At 46.1% G+C, this 17,494-nt stretch overlaps 1 protein-coding gene across 1 annotated transcript in view; it reads right to left on the minus strand.

The window, feature by feature from the left end:
• Positions 1–633: 633 nt before the first annotated feature.
• The window catches only part of LOC124284672 (ras-specific guanine nucleotide-releasing factor 1-like), a 1,084,942-nt gene continuing 1,068,081 nt past the window's right edge, over positions 634–17,494 (minus strand). Inside the window, exon 26 of the mRNA XM_046720776.1 lies at positions 634–956. Within this exon, the coding sequence (XP_046576732.1) occupies positions 840–956 (117 nt within the window). The 3' untranslated portion in view covers positions 634–839. The remainder of the gene's footprint in view (positions 957–17,494) is intronic.

Here is a 17,494-nt window from a genome sequence, read left to right on the forward strand (position 1 = left end):
TGTTGTGTGGATGATAGCAGTATGATACATATCTATTATCATAATAATAATGTAAAATGCCAAGTTTTTAGTTTGGTTGAGTATATTATAACATTGTGTGGCCATAAGAGTTAAAGGGGGCTTAGCTGTGGTTTTCATTCCTATTTTTCTGTCTCTCTTCACTGTATTTGAAATCAGTATTATAGTGGCAACTGAGTACATCAATTTGAAAGAGTTAAACATGTAGCTCTATGAAAATGGTTATAATGGTCTCTAGATGGACTTACAGATTCTCTTCATTTTTCACAATTACTTTTGCCTTTGAGTACATTAGAATGGGTTGTATGTATACAGGAAGACATGGAATGAAAACATTTGGGTGGTTACCAGCCAAATGACTATTATCAAAACATTGTAACTTTTCATCTTATTCACTACTATGTTTATAAATCTTGACTTAAACTGAACAGTATTTGTTCACATCCACATACCAATAAACAATTTGAGAGAACAATACAAACTTTGTCATTGCTGAACCTGCTGCACTTTGAAAATGTTGACAGATAAAATATATACACAATGCCTTGTAGTGAGGTCAAATGTAACAACTGCTATATTGGGGATTACATTTTCCCAGTAGATTCTGGTACTTCGGGGGGCATTGAGTCCCTACTGGACACTTTGTACTTTATTGAAAAAATGTAATCCTAAACATAACATTTGTTACATCTTCATAACAGTTCATGATGTTCTTTGTATGCTGACAACCACAGCATTTGAGATGAGATTTGGTGGTGCCTCGATGCTCTTCACAGTATTTCGAATTCTGTGTCAGTCACACAACAGGTTTCACATGCTATTCATTGTGGTGCTGCTACAACTGACAATCGTGACTGTTTGGGCTCTATGTCTAGTGAAGCCTTGTAAGTCTGTTCCTCATCAAGTAGGTTCAATGGGTCAAGTAGATAATTTGTAACCTGAAAATGATGTTTAAAAAATGATGATATGTCTTACAGAACACAAGTTTACTGACATATTACATCAATTTTCTCCATAATTTGAGTATTAAAGGCCACATCTTGTCAACCACCTTTGACTATGGATAGAGAGTACAAATCTAGATGGAATCATCCTTGTTAGGTTTCATGCTTATACATACAAACACAAAATTGATCTGATTGAAATGTTGGTAGAGGGGAAAATGTTAAACTGATATCATAGACCAAATTTCAGCAGTTCCAGTGAAAAAATATTGTACCATTGCACTGTAGCTCACCAAAGTATGTACCGGGTAGTCAACAGTCTAAAATGTCAACATAAGACATGAAACATTTTATGAACAACAACTTTTTATTGCTTTAATAATAACAAGTAGTAGTAGAACTTAGGATGAACTTGAACCCCTCAAATCTCTAACTTTCTAAGTTCTAACTAAAACCAAATTATAATTCAACCTTACTAGTTTTGCACATTATTTCCTTATTATAAGAGATAGAAACCAGTAATCAAGAAACTTTATATGGTCATCAGTACAGATAGTTATGCTATATGTAAAGGATTAAAACCGTCTCCGAGTTTTTTTTTGAAAAAGTAAGCCTGCGGCAGAGAAAATGGGGGAGGGCCGATAGGCCTGACCCGATTTCACGAGGCCAAGGGCTTACTTTTTCAAACAAAACCAAGGAGGAGGTTTTGATCCAACTTATGAACCGACCGAAGATATATTTCAGATATAATTTTAATATTTGGTATTTACTGTTGAAATCAAATGGGATGCAACTGGCAGCTGACACCTTGCCCGCACTACCCATCTTGAGAGGGACACATGGTTCATACTAAAAAACAATCTCATTCTCCTCAGCGATCCTTTGTAGCCTAGTGGATATAACCACCAAGCTAGTAAGGGAAGGGTTGCAGGTTTGAAACCAGGTATATATACTGGAAGTTTTCAATAATGTGATATTGTATCATATTCAGTGATAGCAAGACAAAGTACTTCAAACCAAGTAATAAATAAGTCAAGGGTTATTCCTCAGAAAATCCATGGGATGCGGGCAATTCTGTAGAAAATCCATGGGATTTCTTGGAGAATGCCCACGAAACTGCCTGAAGAGGTTTACTAAGTAAAAGGAGAACCTGGCGGGACAATAGAGTGACGTCACTGGAGGTTTATAAGCAGCCAAAAGTCAGCATCTATCTAAATGTTACACTGACTTGATAATCTGCCACAAGTAACACATCTTAAAAACATTGAAATTATAAATCGCTTGCAACCAAGTGAAAGTTTTTAAAGATATGAAAAGCAAATCTTTCAGTTACATCCTGCCAGTATCATGCATTCTCTCCTTTTAAGCAGTATGCAGGTGCATTCTTCTGTGGGGAGTTTCTTGTGGTTGTGGTTAAATGGCCAACAACCAGGTTGTGTGCTTGGGTTCTCATGCAGTTTGGTTCATAATAAACACCACAACCAGGCAGTCATAATGTGAATAATTCATTCTGTATACTTTGAAATACGTAGGTATTTGTCGAAATCTAACCTTAAACATACTATTTTGAGTTCTTATATTTTCAGTTACGTATGTTCAGACTCTCATGTCTCAATAGTGCAGTTTCAAATATGTTTCCATTCTTGCAGTATAAGTTGCCTATAGTTTATTGTACATATACTCATGGAAACGAATAAGGGAACACATGAAAGTACAAGTGTTCCTTTATTTGTTTCTAGAATTTCACCCACAGTGCAATACATGCCTTGTGAAGAAACTGGAAAAGAATAAAGGAACACTTGTACTTTCATATGTTTCCTTATTTGTTTCCATGGGTATATTTAGTGATGTTCTCGCATTTCGTAGAGTAGGTGGCGCTGCACGGTAGCGACACGTAATGGCAGAGCTCTCGCTTATTTGTGATATTATTGAAGTTCAATACGTCTTCATGTTGTGAAACGTTGTGTACGTGTTAGAATATGAACAGTGAAGGCATGTGTCATCTCCTTCAGACTTTTTCCGTCTTGAACGCATTAGTTTTTGGAATTTCTGCAGTTCCTGGAGGCTTTAACTAGGGCTGGATATTGCCCTGATTCTCATATTGCGATATATTACAATAAATTAGAGATATTGCAATATCCCGGTATCAGGGGTTTTCGACGATGTAAGACAAAAACGTAATTTTTATCTGTAATATCATTTGAAGTTTTAATTTTACTAACCTTGGGTGATAATGGATATATTCATCTATTTCACTCAAAAATATCAAGTATTTCCTACAAAAATATTGTTGATGACATCATATCGGCGAAACTGTTGCCGTTCATCACATCCATGGATTTTGTATGTGTTTTCGACGATGAGCCATACTTTTCGCTCCGCACTGCAAGGGAGTGTTGTGATAACGTGGCTTTCTATTTAAATATTGCCTGTCAACCAGCAGACGAATGATCTTACTGAAATTTCGCTTGCTATTTTTTGTTCTAAAGGCAATTGATTTTGCATCTGAAGTGGTATTAACGATCTCAGGTAAATAATATTGATGCTTGTTTGCTTTTTAAACAACTTAACTTCCGGTTTTCAATTGTCAATACAACTTCTCACGACAGTGACTGGGCATCCGCCCTGCCGATGAAATTGCTTGCGCTCACCGATCGAGTACGTACTCCCCCGATATAGAGCCAGCAACGCAATCATCGAAAACACCAGAACGTCAAATTCAGCTCGTGTTGGGATACATATTGTGATATATTGACTGGAAGGTTTGTGGCCAAGTGTCATCATCAAAATCTTTATTACGTATGAAGGCCACAGGCCCATATACATATTCCCAAGCATGTATGAAGGCGTGAACGAAAAGAGGAAACAATTTGTCAAAAATTCATAGCAGTTACCTGTCAACCAGCATAGGTTATCTTATACCCCCAGTGAAAAATATCAGTAACAGTAGGACAAAAAAACCTGTGGACAAAAGACCCTGGGACAAAAAAACCAAACATGTTTTAACTACTGAGTGATTGGCTTAAGTGACATGTTTTTATTGAATCAGTAATAGAGATTGTCAGGGATAGGGATTAACAGGCTTCATTAATTAACTTAGTATTTTGTTTGTAAACATTATTGAGGATGAAGCTTCATTATTGATTAGGATTAACTGACTTCAAGAGTCTTAAAAGCTTAATTAATCAACTTAGTATTTAGATATGTACACATTATTAAGTATTTCAACTCACTGTCAACTCACTGTCATATTACAACTGGTATAAATATATGCTCCATAAACTAAGCAGGCAGTAGCATTCCAGCATGGAGGTATTGAAGAATAACATGGGTGGTGTCAAGTTAAGCTACGAAGGTTATATGTACACAAAGAAGAGCACTGGAAAGTCATACATTCACCAACTAACCCACATAGTCATCCTGCAGGCAAGACAGCAGTAGAGGTTACCAAGTTCCGATCCCAACTGAAGGACCAAGCTCCAGTTGCCCTGGCCTTACCAGGAAAGATTCTTGCCAACGCCTTGCGCATGTGTGGTTGTCTGGATTATAAGGTCATGAGCAGGAGTAGTCTAATCAAAACAAATAGTAAATAATCTACTCATTACATAAAAGAAGCTTGTTAAGATCTAGATCTACTCAGCTATGTGTCAGTGAGGCGTTCGACATTTCAAGACAGAAAACCTTTGCTGGCGGTGAATACTCGGTGAAGGCTTTGGTGTGAACTATTTTTCTAATGTTTTGTTGATATTTCACAGGCGCGAGCTTTTTATATGTTATGACAGTAGTTTACCGATTTAACTGTTTATATAATTTCATTTGTCTATTTCACCACACATTCTTCTTACCGAGTCACTTTCTCAGTTCGATACTTAAAAGAGTAGTATATACAATGATAGTCCTGGACCAAGTCCAACAAAAGCCTCTGCAAAGCCTTATTTCACAAATAAGGCTTTTGTCGGGCCCTTAGTTCTTGCTACCATTGCATCTACTACTTTTGAGCCCCCGTTGATTTCCCTCCCACACGTGGCACTATGTCACGTTGGCAGGAGGTAATATTGTGCCGTACGGTATGATCAATAATTCTTCTCTAACAAACCCTCTCCCTGGCCCATCTCTCAAGTAGTACAAGTTCGGCTCGTCGGCTTTCATGTCCACTTTATCTATGTTGTAAGTTTTGACTGACCATATAGGATTGGTGGCTCGCTTACGGCTATCACCCTCGTGTTCCCCCGGCTGGTATAGATACCTCACGAGGGCCCTATCTGGTATCTGTTTCTCTTTCCCATGCAATGGAGCAGCCGACTCTGCCACTATTGATTTTAGTTTGATAGCGTCTGCCGGTTTCTTGCCGGTGAGCCGGGTGGTTTCGTGGTTGATTGCCGACACCACCTTAGGTAGCCGAGCGACCCATTCAGTCGATTGCTTCCCCGGGTTGGCCATCTCCCTCGCATACTGATGTCCAAATAAGCGCTCAGCCAAAGTCCTATTGAATCTCTCAACTATGGCTTGGCTGCGATGGGCTCCGGCCGTGCCACGCCTGACCTTTGTATCGCGTTTGTCTAACAGGTGTGACACGACACCCAGGAACTCCCGCCCGGGGTCAACTTGCAGCTCTGTTGGCCACGTCAGCGGACTGCGTTTGTATATGCGTTCGAATCCGCGGGCTACCTGGGCTGAGTCTTTCGCGGTCAAGGGTTCGGCTTCCTTGTAGCGACTGGCCACATCCACGACGGTTAAGGCATACTTGTACCTCTTGTCGTGGGGTAGGAATAGGAGGTCGGCCTGGTGAACGCTATTGGGTATGTTAATGCCGAATTTCCTTCTAGGCACGTAGCGTGGTGCCGGTAAATAGATCTGCCACAGGGCTTGTTTTTCAAGCCACACTTTGGCCTCCTCCGGGGGTACTCGCGCCATTTTAACCAGCTTATGTACAGCGCTAGCTCCTTTCCAGTACCCACGCGGGCTGTAGTAAATAGCCTCAAACTTTCTCTGGTTCCGTGACATCGTCGTCGCCCCGACAGGGTATGGTAATTACATATACACCTATGTTCTTGGTTCAATTTTCTCATGCCCGTCTGGCGTGCGATCGTGTTTATCCCATCAATAGCTATCCAACGCTTCGTGTCCATTGGCGACAGGGACGTCTTGTTTATCATCAGTCCGTATATCCTATGCCCATCACTTCTAAGTGTGTTCATTTTATGCTTGAAGGTACGGGTCTTGAACAGGGCTTCCTTGAATCTGGCGTGTTTGATGTGTTGTTTCACCACATACTTCTTAACACCCTTCGCCTTCCGGATCTCACCATTGTCGGCCTTCAGGATGGAGTACATCTTAGGCCTCAAGCCTATGTACTCAGCTATGGGCGTGCCAGCACACTCGTCCTTCATCTTACCTAGGACCTTTTTATTTACCGTGCTGTGTATGGCATGGTCCTTGGGGTAGTCACTGGTGTCATACAAATCGAGGCGTTTTTTCATGTCCCATTACCGTCCTCGGTTTGAATCTCCATCAGCAGGGAATCCGTGTCAGTGTACAGCACTTCACACCTGTCGTCGTACTGTTTCTTAAGCTCGTTGTAGTAAAAGTCGTAAATCAGGTGTTTGGATAAATCGAGGATGCTCATCCCAACGTAAACAGGCCGGTTGAATTTTATGTGGCTTTTCTTCATGTGTAGGGCAACTAGGTCATCGGTGAATATCTTGCTATGGTTGAATGCGGGTTGGCTATCAGTCTCCTGAGCTTGTCTTCCTCATTCGACCGAACCAGCTTTCACGGTCGCAGCGTTTCCTCAGGTTCTCCATAGTCTTACCAAACACCGAGTTGTTCATGAGCTTGTAGAGGTTTTCTCAAAGTCACTGGTGGCAAGCTTTCGGAGGTCTGTGTTCATTCTGATGTAAGGCTCCATCCATGGGCTCTGGTTGAACACGAGCACCCTGTGTATTTTGGTCAGCCTCATACCCAACGACAGGTACAGCTGTAGGTTGCGATAGTGAACGATGTACTTGGTCTTATTCATTAAGTTGGGCGCGAGTTTTTCAACGTCTGTCACCCGCCCACCTAACAAGTTATGTTGGTACTCAGACATCCAGTCTGGGTTAACCCTCATACGTTCGGGGGCCAGGGGGTAGCTGTTGTGCGATGTGTGTAATGCCTTGGGGTATTCCAAGTCCACCTCCAGGATATAACCTTTGTTCGAATCTGGTGCGATGCTCATAACATCGACCTCATGCGATTCCCATTCGAATCCCCCTGTGGGTAGATACTGGCTCATGGCCCAGCCGTACAGGTTGTTGGCATCGAGGTAGAGAATATGATTGGTTGGCTTGCTCGGGTCGTAGCCCTTCGCGTTATTGATTATTTGCTTTTCGGCGTATCGTTTGGTTGCCATGGAAATCCCACCTCGCAAGCCTTTCTCAATGAATAGGTGCATGTCGTAATCTGTGAGCAATTCCAACTTAACTCCGGTCTTTTTCAGCAAGGCATCCCACGACAGACCTGGGCTGGTGTAGTACCATGCGGGGTCGAGTTTATACTGCTTGAAACATGTCAGCCTAAACGTCTCAAACACGTCGGCTAACAGCAGTACATCTGTCCTCAAGTATAGGTCGTGATAGTCACCCAGATTCTTACAGCCCAGTTTATTCCATACGTCAATAACGTGTGAGTAATCGTCTTGGGATATTACCGAGTCGGTCAGGTTGCTGTAAAATTCTCTGATGGGGGGTAGTCTGGTCTCGGCGAACTTGGCCCAGCCATCCATGTACTCATAGGGGTACACACCTTTCCTCATCAGCAGGGGTCGAGTCTCGGCGTCGGTGTATCGATCAGTGATGGGGAAGGTATCGTTGGCCTTGACCAGACTGTCGAGTGACGACAGGAGGAACTGAACCGAGTTGATGAACCTCAGGCCATTCAAGCTGAAGGAAATGTATCTCTCCATGTTGTTGGGGATGCACGTCAGGTTGCCGTCAACCCTCGCGATGGCCTGCATGATCAAGTGAGAGTCGTACCCTCTCAAGTTGTGAAAGACCACGGGGATGTTTATTGTCTTGGGGTTGATTCTAAGCTTGAGGTTACACGCGCTGTGAGCGGCGTCTCTATACTTACCGGTGACGTGGCAGTGATCTCTCACCAAATCACCGTTCAGTGGTGAGTCACACACGTGGCAGTTAGTGGTACAGGCGTGAGCTAGCATGTCGGCTTTGGTCATATGCATGGGAGCGACTGTATACAGTGCATTCCTAATAATTTTTTCTTCCTCCTGCAAACACTTCAGAAACTTTTCAGCCGCGTCAGGACCCCTGTACACTACGGGAGCTTTCGTTTTCCCATCACACCGGACGACAACGTATCCAAACCCACAGGCCTCATGCTCTTGTGTTTTCTGTGTGAAGCTCTCGCCTGTGGGGGTACCCCCGGCAACCTCAACTGGTTTGACCAAGGCTTCAAAGTCGGCGTAGATGACATAAGGCACAGACATTTGGTTCTTGTGGTTGTCGAATTTTAGGATATTGTCACCTTCCTTAGGCATGTCAACTCGTATGGCTGTCTGCCCCACACCTTGGCAATCCTCCCGGTGGGATTCTAATAAATCAGCTTGACTGAAACCGTGCAGGCATCGCACACAAAAGTGATTTTTCCCAACGTGTTTCGACTGGTCGTGCAATAGCCTGCTGAGATGTTTTATCCGCATGTAGTGATACTTTTCACGTCGCTGGGTCATGAATATATTGGTAACGTGGCGACCCTCCTCCCCCAACACTGGACTGACCCTGTGCACTATTGTTGTGTTACCTTCGTGCCCTAAGACGTTTATGGCTATATTATTCTGTTTTTCTACTTTGGTGATCTGGGATATGGGGGTTGGTTCATCTATACCATCCCAGTTGAGTCCATCGTCTTGGGGATAGCTAGAAAGCCTGTCTGAATGAGTGTCAACTGGATACAAGTCTGCCCTTATAGCTACCCTCAGGCAATCGTCTCCTCTATTCTTGACGTTGACCATGGCATGTTTTTTCTTATAGTAGGGGGGCAAGTCTAGGTATCACCCGCCTCTGAATGGCACGTAGTTAGCTATGTCTAGATAGACATTATCGATTTTATCAACAACCCAACCGGACCCCAAGTGTGTGTAGCGTTCTAGGTATTCTCGTATCTGCTGAAAACTGGTATCGATTGATGCGTCTATGGTCTCTGTATGCGTGACGACTTCTTGTTTACCTCGGAAGTAAGGCTGAATGTACTCAGTGACCCCAGCCCCCACGTTCTTATCGAGTGACATTTTCACTGTGATCTGGAACTTTATACTTCCCAGATTGTATAGTTCCTGGTTGACTTTATCAGTTATCAGAGGCTTGATATCTGTGATGTCTATGTTCCTATCAACATGCATGCGCCAGCCTCTCAAATAGTTGCCTACAGCGCGCTCAGTGGGTATGAATTGTAGGTCAATAGCTCTATTCTGCCGTAATAGTTCTACAAGCTGAGGTTTCCTCATACGGGAATAACCACCTAAACCCAAATTGCGTACCTCGGCTTTTAATTGTTTTACAGTGGGAGGTTTTGCTACGGGGTCATGTGATAACAATGCGACTAACCCGGCTCTCCCCAGGCTGGAATAATCCGTGAACCCAAGCTCTTTTGCTTGGGCTTTTAGTCGTTTTACCGTGGGAGGGGCTTCTAGGCCTAGTAACCTCAACAAGGCTGATTTCCTCATCCTAGAGTAACCAATCACACCCCTCTGCCTCGCGATCTGCTTGAGCTCGCGAATAGTAGTCATAGTTGCGTACACACCTAAGTATATCAATCTCTAATTGGGCTGCCAGCAAGGGAGGTAACTCCTACAACCGTGATAAAAAATAGTGAGGCTTTAGTAAATATCTAGATAGACCTTATCGATTATTCCCTCAACCCACCCGGAACATACGCAGCATAGTAGTGTGTTTTGTATTACTTGCAACGAGTTGTCAACAAGTATATCTATCTCCCCATGCACATCTACTCGCCCCCCATCAAAGTAATTCCAAGTGTGCCCAGCCCACGGCACATCAAACCCTACTTTCACCAAGATTGTAAACGAGCACCCCTTATATAGTTCACTAACAATCATGGGTTTGAGAACACTGATATCTATACTTTCCCCCACATACATCTGCCAGCTTCTCAGGCAACTTTCCCTTGGCTCAATTTCCACAAACATAGTTATACCTAGGTGTGCACAGTCTCTAATTGGGCCGCTGGCAAAGGGACCAGCCTTACACTGCTATTCTGAGGAGGCGCCTACGTTCTTTTATGTAGGCCTTTTTATTCTTGTAGATGAGATGATGTCTGACTACGTTTGCTCCGTGAGCTTTGCATAGGCAGTAGTGCCCTTTAACCCCGATACCACACACAGAACACGTGTAGTTAGGGCTTCCCATGTGGAAACAACAGTACCCCTCAGTCCTGCATCTCCTACCACAGGCTTCTTTCTTCCCCATAAGTATGTATTCGCATCGGTACGGAGCAGGTCTCATCTTTGGTATACTTATATGAGTACTTAGTCTAATTGTTTTGCAACCAACGCAGTCGCTGCTATACCCAGCGCGATGAAGACCAGTTCACGGTCCATTTGCCCCTTGGATGGTGTGTAGTACTGAGCAAGTGTGGGTTTATTCAGTGGTTCCAGCTGTTTACCTGTTAGTAGGTAGTATTCTCTCGCTGCGTCGTCGACATCGTGGAATGTTTTAACGGCATGGTTTTCACGCCTGAGTTGTTCGTTAATGTAATCGATCCTCTGAACACGTTTTTTCGCGTACTCGGATTGTGCCGCCTGTAATCGTTCCACAGCGAGGTCATGCCTCTTCCGTTCCGCTTCTATCTCAGCCGCGTGTGACTCTCGTAGTTTCGAGAAGAGGAAATTACTCCCGGAAAATGCCAGGGCATTTACTAACGCCCCACCGACCATCATGGCGATCGTAGCCATCCTATATTTACTTCATAATATTTTCAGGTAGTATCCCTTGTTTTACTAGGATGTCCTTTGTGGCCATCGCCATACCAAGGTTCATTATGAGCATACCCATATCCTGCAGATTGAAATCTAGCTTGATAGTCGGTTGTTTAAGCACCATTTTGGTCAACCGAGCGTACCCTACGGCTAGACTGGCGACCACGGTGGCGTGGTATGAGTCGTTGACGAACGTTTTCCCCTCAGACATTATGTATATGATATAAAAATATATATTTTATAACATGATATGTGGGTTGACCTCTAATTGCGGGGGTTTCTCCCTGGGAGGTTGTTTGTTATATAACCATGAGATAGCCACGGCAGCAGTTACGCCTGCAACCAACAAGAGTCGAGTCGGGTTCACCGTGATACTTTTATGTTAGTGACACCACCTTTTTTTACCGGCAGCTACTCTCTTAGGGTTCTTCTGCCTGGTGACTGTAGGGGGTTTGGGTGGGCTCACCTCGGGATCCCTGGGGGGTTTCCCCAACGTGGTGGTCTCCCCCAGTTGTGGGGTCTCCTCTGAAGGGGTCTGGGGTTCCCCCAGTTGTGGGGTCTCCTCCTGTGCAGTATCCATCTATACTATTATTATTATTTTTCCCCTCCTTAAATTGGCAATGTTTTGCCGTGATAATCGCCGCAGTCACTGGGGCTAAAAACATACCGTATTTGTGGTACAACACGCAGCTGATAGAGCTCAAGGCGTGTTCAATAAAAGGGTCTTTATCAAGGGCCTCCCTCAGGTAAAGTCGGCGCTCCGGGGGGATGGGAAGGAAGTACGACGCAATACCAGTGTATATCTGGGTCATAGCCGATCCTATAGTTTTCGTCATCTCTGCCCCGAGTCTAGACTCGTATCTAGCGTATCGATTTCTTCGGCTGACATTTTATGAATTTTATCGGGAGTGCAGTCTCCAAAGTAATGTTTGGCTTTGCCACCAACAGCCAACGCCACCAGTCCCTCTTGCTTGTCATCACTCACCTGTGGTGATTGTGGCACCAACAGTTGTTCGAGCAGTTCATCACACTCCATCTTATAATGTAACAAGCAAGTTTTAGTTTTAACTATATAATATACGGTATAGACGAAACACAGAGAAATGAAGGTTAAGTTGCACACGACGAACACTTCAAAAACAACCATAACTATAACTGATAAGTGCTAAACGCTAAGCATTGCTAAGCTTTGCTAAGCATTTGCTAAGCATTTGCTAAGCTTTGCTAAGCATTTGCTAAGCTAAAACACCCTATAGGCCACGGGTTGGTCGGTCTTGAGCACGAGCTTAGCGTGTTTAGTTTCAGCGAGCTGTTTCTTCACACGTTCCCGTTCTAATTTGCTCATCACATCGTTCTCTCTCAAACACTCCTCGAACGAATCCCTGTCCTTGCAGTGAAATAAGGCCACCCATCGCGTCTGCTCCCTGAGGTCTTTCAACACCGAGTTGAACTTCTGCGTTAGTACCCAGACGCTGTGCTTTGCGTGCCGGCCGGAGAAGGCCAGGTACGATAGCATGTCTCTCTTTTTTGTTATCTCACGATTAGAGCTGCAGTCGTCCAGTATGAACAGCGTCGACTCCCCTTTAAATTTCCCGTGATAAGCTTTCAACCAGTCCTGCAGACGTGTCCCGGGGTCGACTCTGTGTACGTCCGGGTCCGTCATCACCCAAGGTCTTTCCGTGTACGTTTTATTCATTTGCAGAGTAGGGCACATGATAACGATGTTGTCGAACACATACCTGTAGTACCCCTCCAACATATCCAACACGAAAACGGTCTTCCCACAGCCCATCTGCCCGCACACTATGGCGCAGTGTGGGTCGCGGGGCAAATCAGAAGGCAGTGGCCTGCCGCCATCAGTAGATGGTTTGCACGAATCTCCCATTGTCTATATTAAGTTGCGCGTCCATAATCACGTACAGATATAATTTCAACTTGCCAGCGGGTTGAGCCTTCTTAGTAATCTGGAATGTTATCCCCTCGCTGCCATTGTCGATGCGGCGACCGCTACCGTGCAGTTTATCGTCATCCGTGGATCGCATGTCCAACCACAGCGCGTACTTGGTGGTCAGGTACTTACCGATCTGCACAGCGGATATGTCCAGGTCCTTGATGACGTGTTGGTGCCGGGTCGGCAGTTTCATTATCTCATCCCACTGCTGGTGTGCCCTCATACCCGCGCTGAACAGCTGATTGGGCACGCCCTCGATGGTCACTTCCACCTTTTCAATCTCGGGGTTGAAAAACTTCTCGCTGTCCCTGCGGAACGGCTCGTAATCCTCCACGGGGACAATCAGGATTCATCGATCGCGCCGGCACGTTTAGGTTTATGTTCCACAGCGTGTCGCTCTTATCCCGATTGATTGCTCTATGCCTCAGGACCCTATCGTACAGGATGGCTACCTTCCCCGAGTACTGGCTTCGAACCTGCCTGGCCAGCTCTGGGCTAGTGACCATGTCGAACTCCAGAGAGATGTTGTCTATGGTGTAACTGGCCTCATCACCGTTCGCGACGCGCACTACTTTGCTGTAGTCGTTAAAGCGTGAGCTCATATTCAAGCCTATCACCCAGCGCGGCCTGGTAAAACGGCGCGTGTCCCGTGAGCAACTCGAAGTCGAGCGGCACGCAGAACCTGTTCCCGTACGCTTGGGCAATGGCCTTTTCACCGTCCGTGATCTTGTCTAACTGGTCTTGCGTGAAGCCGTATCCCACGAGCGACCGGGTCGATTTGCTGATACCTTGGTACACGTCATTGACGTGTTCTCACTCGCTTTTCCAGAGGTCCCCGTAGCAATAAAATATGTTGCTGTCGTCGATGCTCAGCACCTCGTTACCGCTGATCTTGATGGTGGTTTTCTTGATGATGGCTCGACCTACGTTCCTCACTAGCTCGCGTTTGTCGTTGTCGGAGGTCAGCGTGAGGTTGAACGCCAGTCGAACCGTGCCTGGTGCTGGGATTGTTGGTGATGGTCACCGACTGGCGCACGGCTCTGACGCCTAGAGGCTCTCTTGATCTTCGAAAAGGATCTAGTTTTCTACCATACATTGTTATATAAATGAAATATATAAGTTTTAATACTAAATAATGGCTGAGTACATCCCTATGGATGATATGTGGGATGATAGTGCCCAGGCATTCGGGGAGGATGACACCACATTCACGAACAACCCCTTAAGTGCTGAACTTGTACAGCCAGCCGTTGACGATTATTACGACGCAGTTGAAAATAGAGACAACATCAAGCCGTTGGTACGAGACTATGCCAAGTTTACCGTCGATAAGAAGGGCACGCTGCGATTGAAGGCTTACCTGTGGGTTGATATCATGAAAGGACCGTATGCTTTGTCAACACTCACCAGTCGCCCTGGTGGGAGTCAACTGATCCGTGCGGAACTAGGCTTCATAGATTACGGTGGCGCATGACCTAAGTTTCCCCCGAAGGTCGTCCAAGATCTGCAAGCAGCCAGGCCTGAACTCAGCGGTGAAGGGGATATACCCCAACGTGCTAAAGAAACGTCGGACAGTATCGAAAAAATATTGACCACGTACCATGACAAACCCTTGCCGGGGCTCGAATTTCCCCTGAGGGAACTGCGAGGCCTAGACGAAGCCTTGAAACATGTACGCGGAGAACTCGTTAACAACATGGGGAAACTGAACGAAGTCGACGAGTACATCGCTCGCGAGAAAATAAAACTCACCGAAACGGAGGACGATGATATGAAACGTCGTATCGAGGAGAGAATAAAAAACTTGGAAGATGAGAGACGGAAGATGAGAGACGGAAGATGAGAGACGGAATCCGCTTCCTCGAACCGGGAAGCCCTCCGATCCCAGATCAGTCGTGTACGGGAAACCATCGATCGAGTCCTAAATGAGGACACCACGCTAGCTGACAGGATCCGAATCCTCTTCCGAGAGCAAGGCATAACCATCGCCAGCATTCTGACTGCATTGGGCTTCATCATATCAACCCTGGTGGTGTCATTGAGTGGGGGTACCCCCACGCTTGCCGGCGGCACACCCACAGGTGGTGTCAGAGACTGGATAAAAAAACACCTGAAATCCCTAGGGGAGGCCCTGGCTAAACTGGCTGGTAAGGCCGCCGAAGCCCTGCCCGGCATCCTGGGTAGCATCATCTCATGGCTGCTGAGCGCTCTGGCTAAAACTGCCACATGGCTCAGTCAAAACCTGTGGGCAGCCATCGTCGCCGTGGCAGGTTTGGTGTACGTAGCGGCTAAGGAATTTTTAACCAAATGAGCCCCAACCCGACCGCGACCCCACCAACCACCAGGGCTGTTTTACGATCGATGTGCTGCTGTGCAGGCTGTGGGGGTGACCCCACAGGGGGTGTTGGTTGAACCCTAGGCTCCGGGGGTGGCGCCACTATACCCGTTTCACCGGTCGTGGGTGGTGGGACGTGGGGGACGTTGACATCGGGGTTGACGCCCAACTTTTGGCCCGCCGTTGCTATGACTATTTCATTGTTGTAGCCCACCACTTTTTTTACTCTCAGTTGCATATCGCTCGGAGCCATGTACAGTCCCACGTCGAACACGTAGTCGACTTTCGACCGGGCGTATTCCAACACGTCTTGGTAGCGTTTGATGGCACTCGGGAGATCAACTGGAGCATTGATAGCATCCTCAACGTTAACAACGAACTGTTTCTGGCGTCGTAAGCAGTCCCCTTACCAAGGATGTTGGAAGCGTTTGCGTCTGCGCACCCAACAGCCCACCGCGTACGTTCGAATCGAGTCGTTCAATCTGGTGACACCGCACGACGAGTAAACCCTTTCGGCGTGTCCAGCATGAACATTTTCCAACCGTCTGCGGTTGACTGCTCCCTTCTGGACGGTGAAAGCAACACCACCTTTAAAGTTCATCACGGTCATCCCTCCATTCATTACTCGACAAAGCAAAGTCCTGGCGTAGTACATCTCGTTTCAGTAAATCATCACTGACTTCTTTCACGGGTCGCCCCATTATATGGAATACCCACCCGTGGTTGGCCCCGGCAAACGCCAATCCGTCTTCGGGTTTAGTTCGAATTCGTTGCAAATACGTTCGTAGGCCCGTCTATCGTACTGGTTGTTTACTGCGTCCCATGCCTTGTCCTGTGGGAGCGCGGCGCTGATCTCTTTGAGGATACGTCTGACCTGGTAGTACACGTGAAACATGAACACAGACTGACTCAGCGGTCCACGCCGAGTGTCAGTTAATGCCACACCACACCCCGTTGTAGCGCACCACATGGCGAAGTTGAGTTGATTCTGCCAGAACTGCATCGGGTTGTTGAACCAAGCGTGGACTGCCTTGACGTTAGTCACAGAAAGCTTATACCGGTCGAACACATCTATAAACTGGGCGTCGAAATACATCCCATCAGCGACCACGATCTTCATGTGGGGGAAATCTATGTTCAGTTTAGGGTAAAACACTCCAGGGGAGTAAGACACTCCAGGGGAGTACATTTTAAAACTATTATATAATGAGCATATATACTCTAACATGTACATAACACTTCCAGGAATAACGAGCGGCGAGGCCGTTCAGCTGACGTACGCAATCGATAGCACGTCGGGTCAACTCGAAGTCGCACTCTGCGATATCACCTACCTACCGCGATGGACTAACATCAACGCCAGCAACAATAAGCTGATCGTCAGAGGCGACCGCAACCAGATAACTGACGGCTACTGCAGCGTGTGCTCGCTAAGCGACGAGGTCTTCAAGCCCCTGGGAGTCGAACTCAAAATGAACGACTCAAACGGCACAGTGGTGTTAATCAACAACGGAAGAAACCCCTTGACACTCAGCCGGCCATTGGCGAGGACACTCGGTATGTCGCCTGACGAGATAAAACCAGCAACTACCGTCACAGGCACGAAGTTACCCGACCTAGTACCGTAGCGAGAGCTGTGCGTTCATCTCGGTCAGCTGAGCACAACGGACAACATTCAAGGTGGCCACCCTTGCACGATACTGAGAGCCGTACCGGTGAAAGCGGAGAAATACAACGGCGGTAGAACCGAAGTCGTTTTCACCGCTGGCAGTATAAGAGGTTAACCCAGGGCAACATCCCTGAGCTGATAATATCGATGTGTTAGATATAAATCATAATCACGTGAATATAGGATACCTCAGCATAGCAGCTGCACATAAAATGACCAGCGCACAAGGCCCCGGAATGAAGGTGAAAAATGTGCCAATCACTTGGGGATCTCCGACCTCAGGGACATCTGCGGATTCGACGACCCCGGAGTAGATGGTAAATTGTACGCCTTGCAACTGAAAAACAACATTTACAAACGCGTTGAAGTCCCCTCCATAGGTGGTACTAGCAATCTAAGTGATATAGTAGATACCTCAAGAGCGGTCGTCAACACTCGGTACACCCTAGTCCGCACCGGTGATGATAAATGGATGATATATCCCTTGTTCGGAGGCAAACTGTTCGACTTAGAAGATGTTGAGAGCACTACCGTCGCCCGAAACAAACCATATACGCTCGTTTTCACCGAAGATGACAAGTGGGTG

Source organism: Haliotis rubra, unplaced genomic scaffold (assembly GCF_003918875.1).
Source record: "Haliotis rubra isolate DU_JTF1 unplaced genomic scaffold, ASM391887v1 Scf341, whole genome shotgun sequence".
Lineage (NCBI taxonomy): Eukaryota > Metazoa > Mollusca > Gastropoda > Lepetellida > Haliotidae > Haliotis > Haliotis rubra.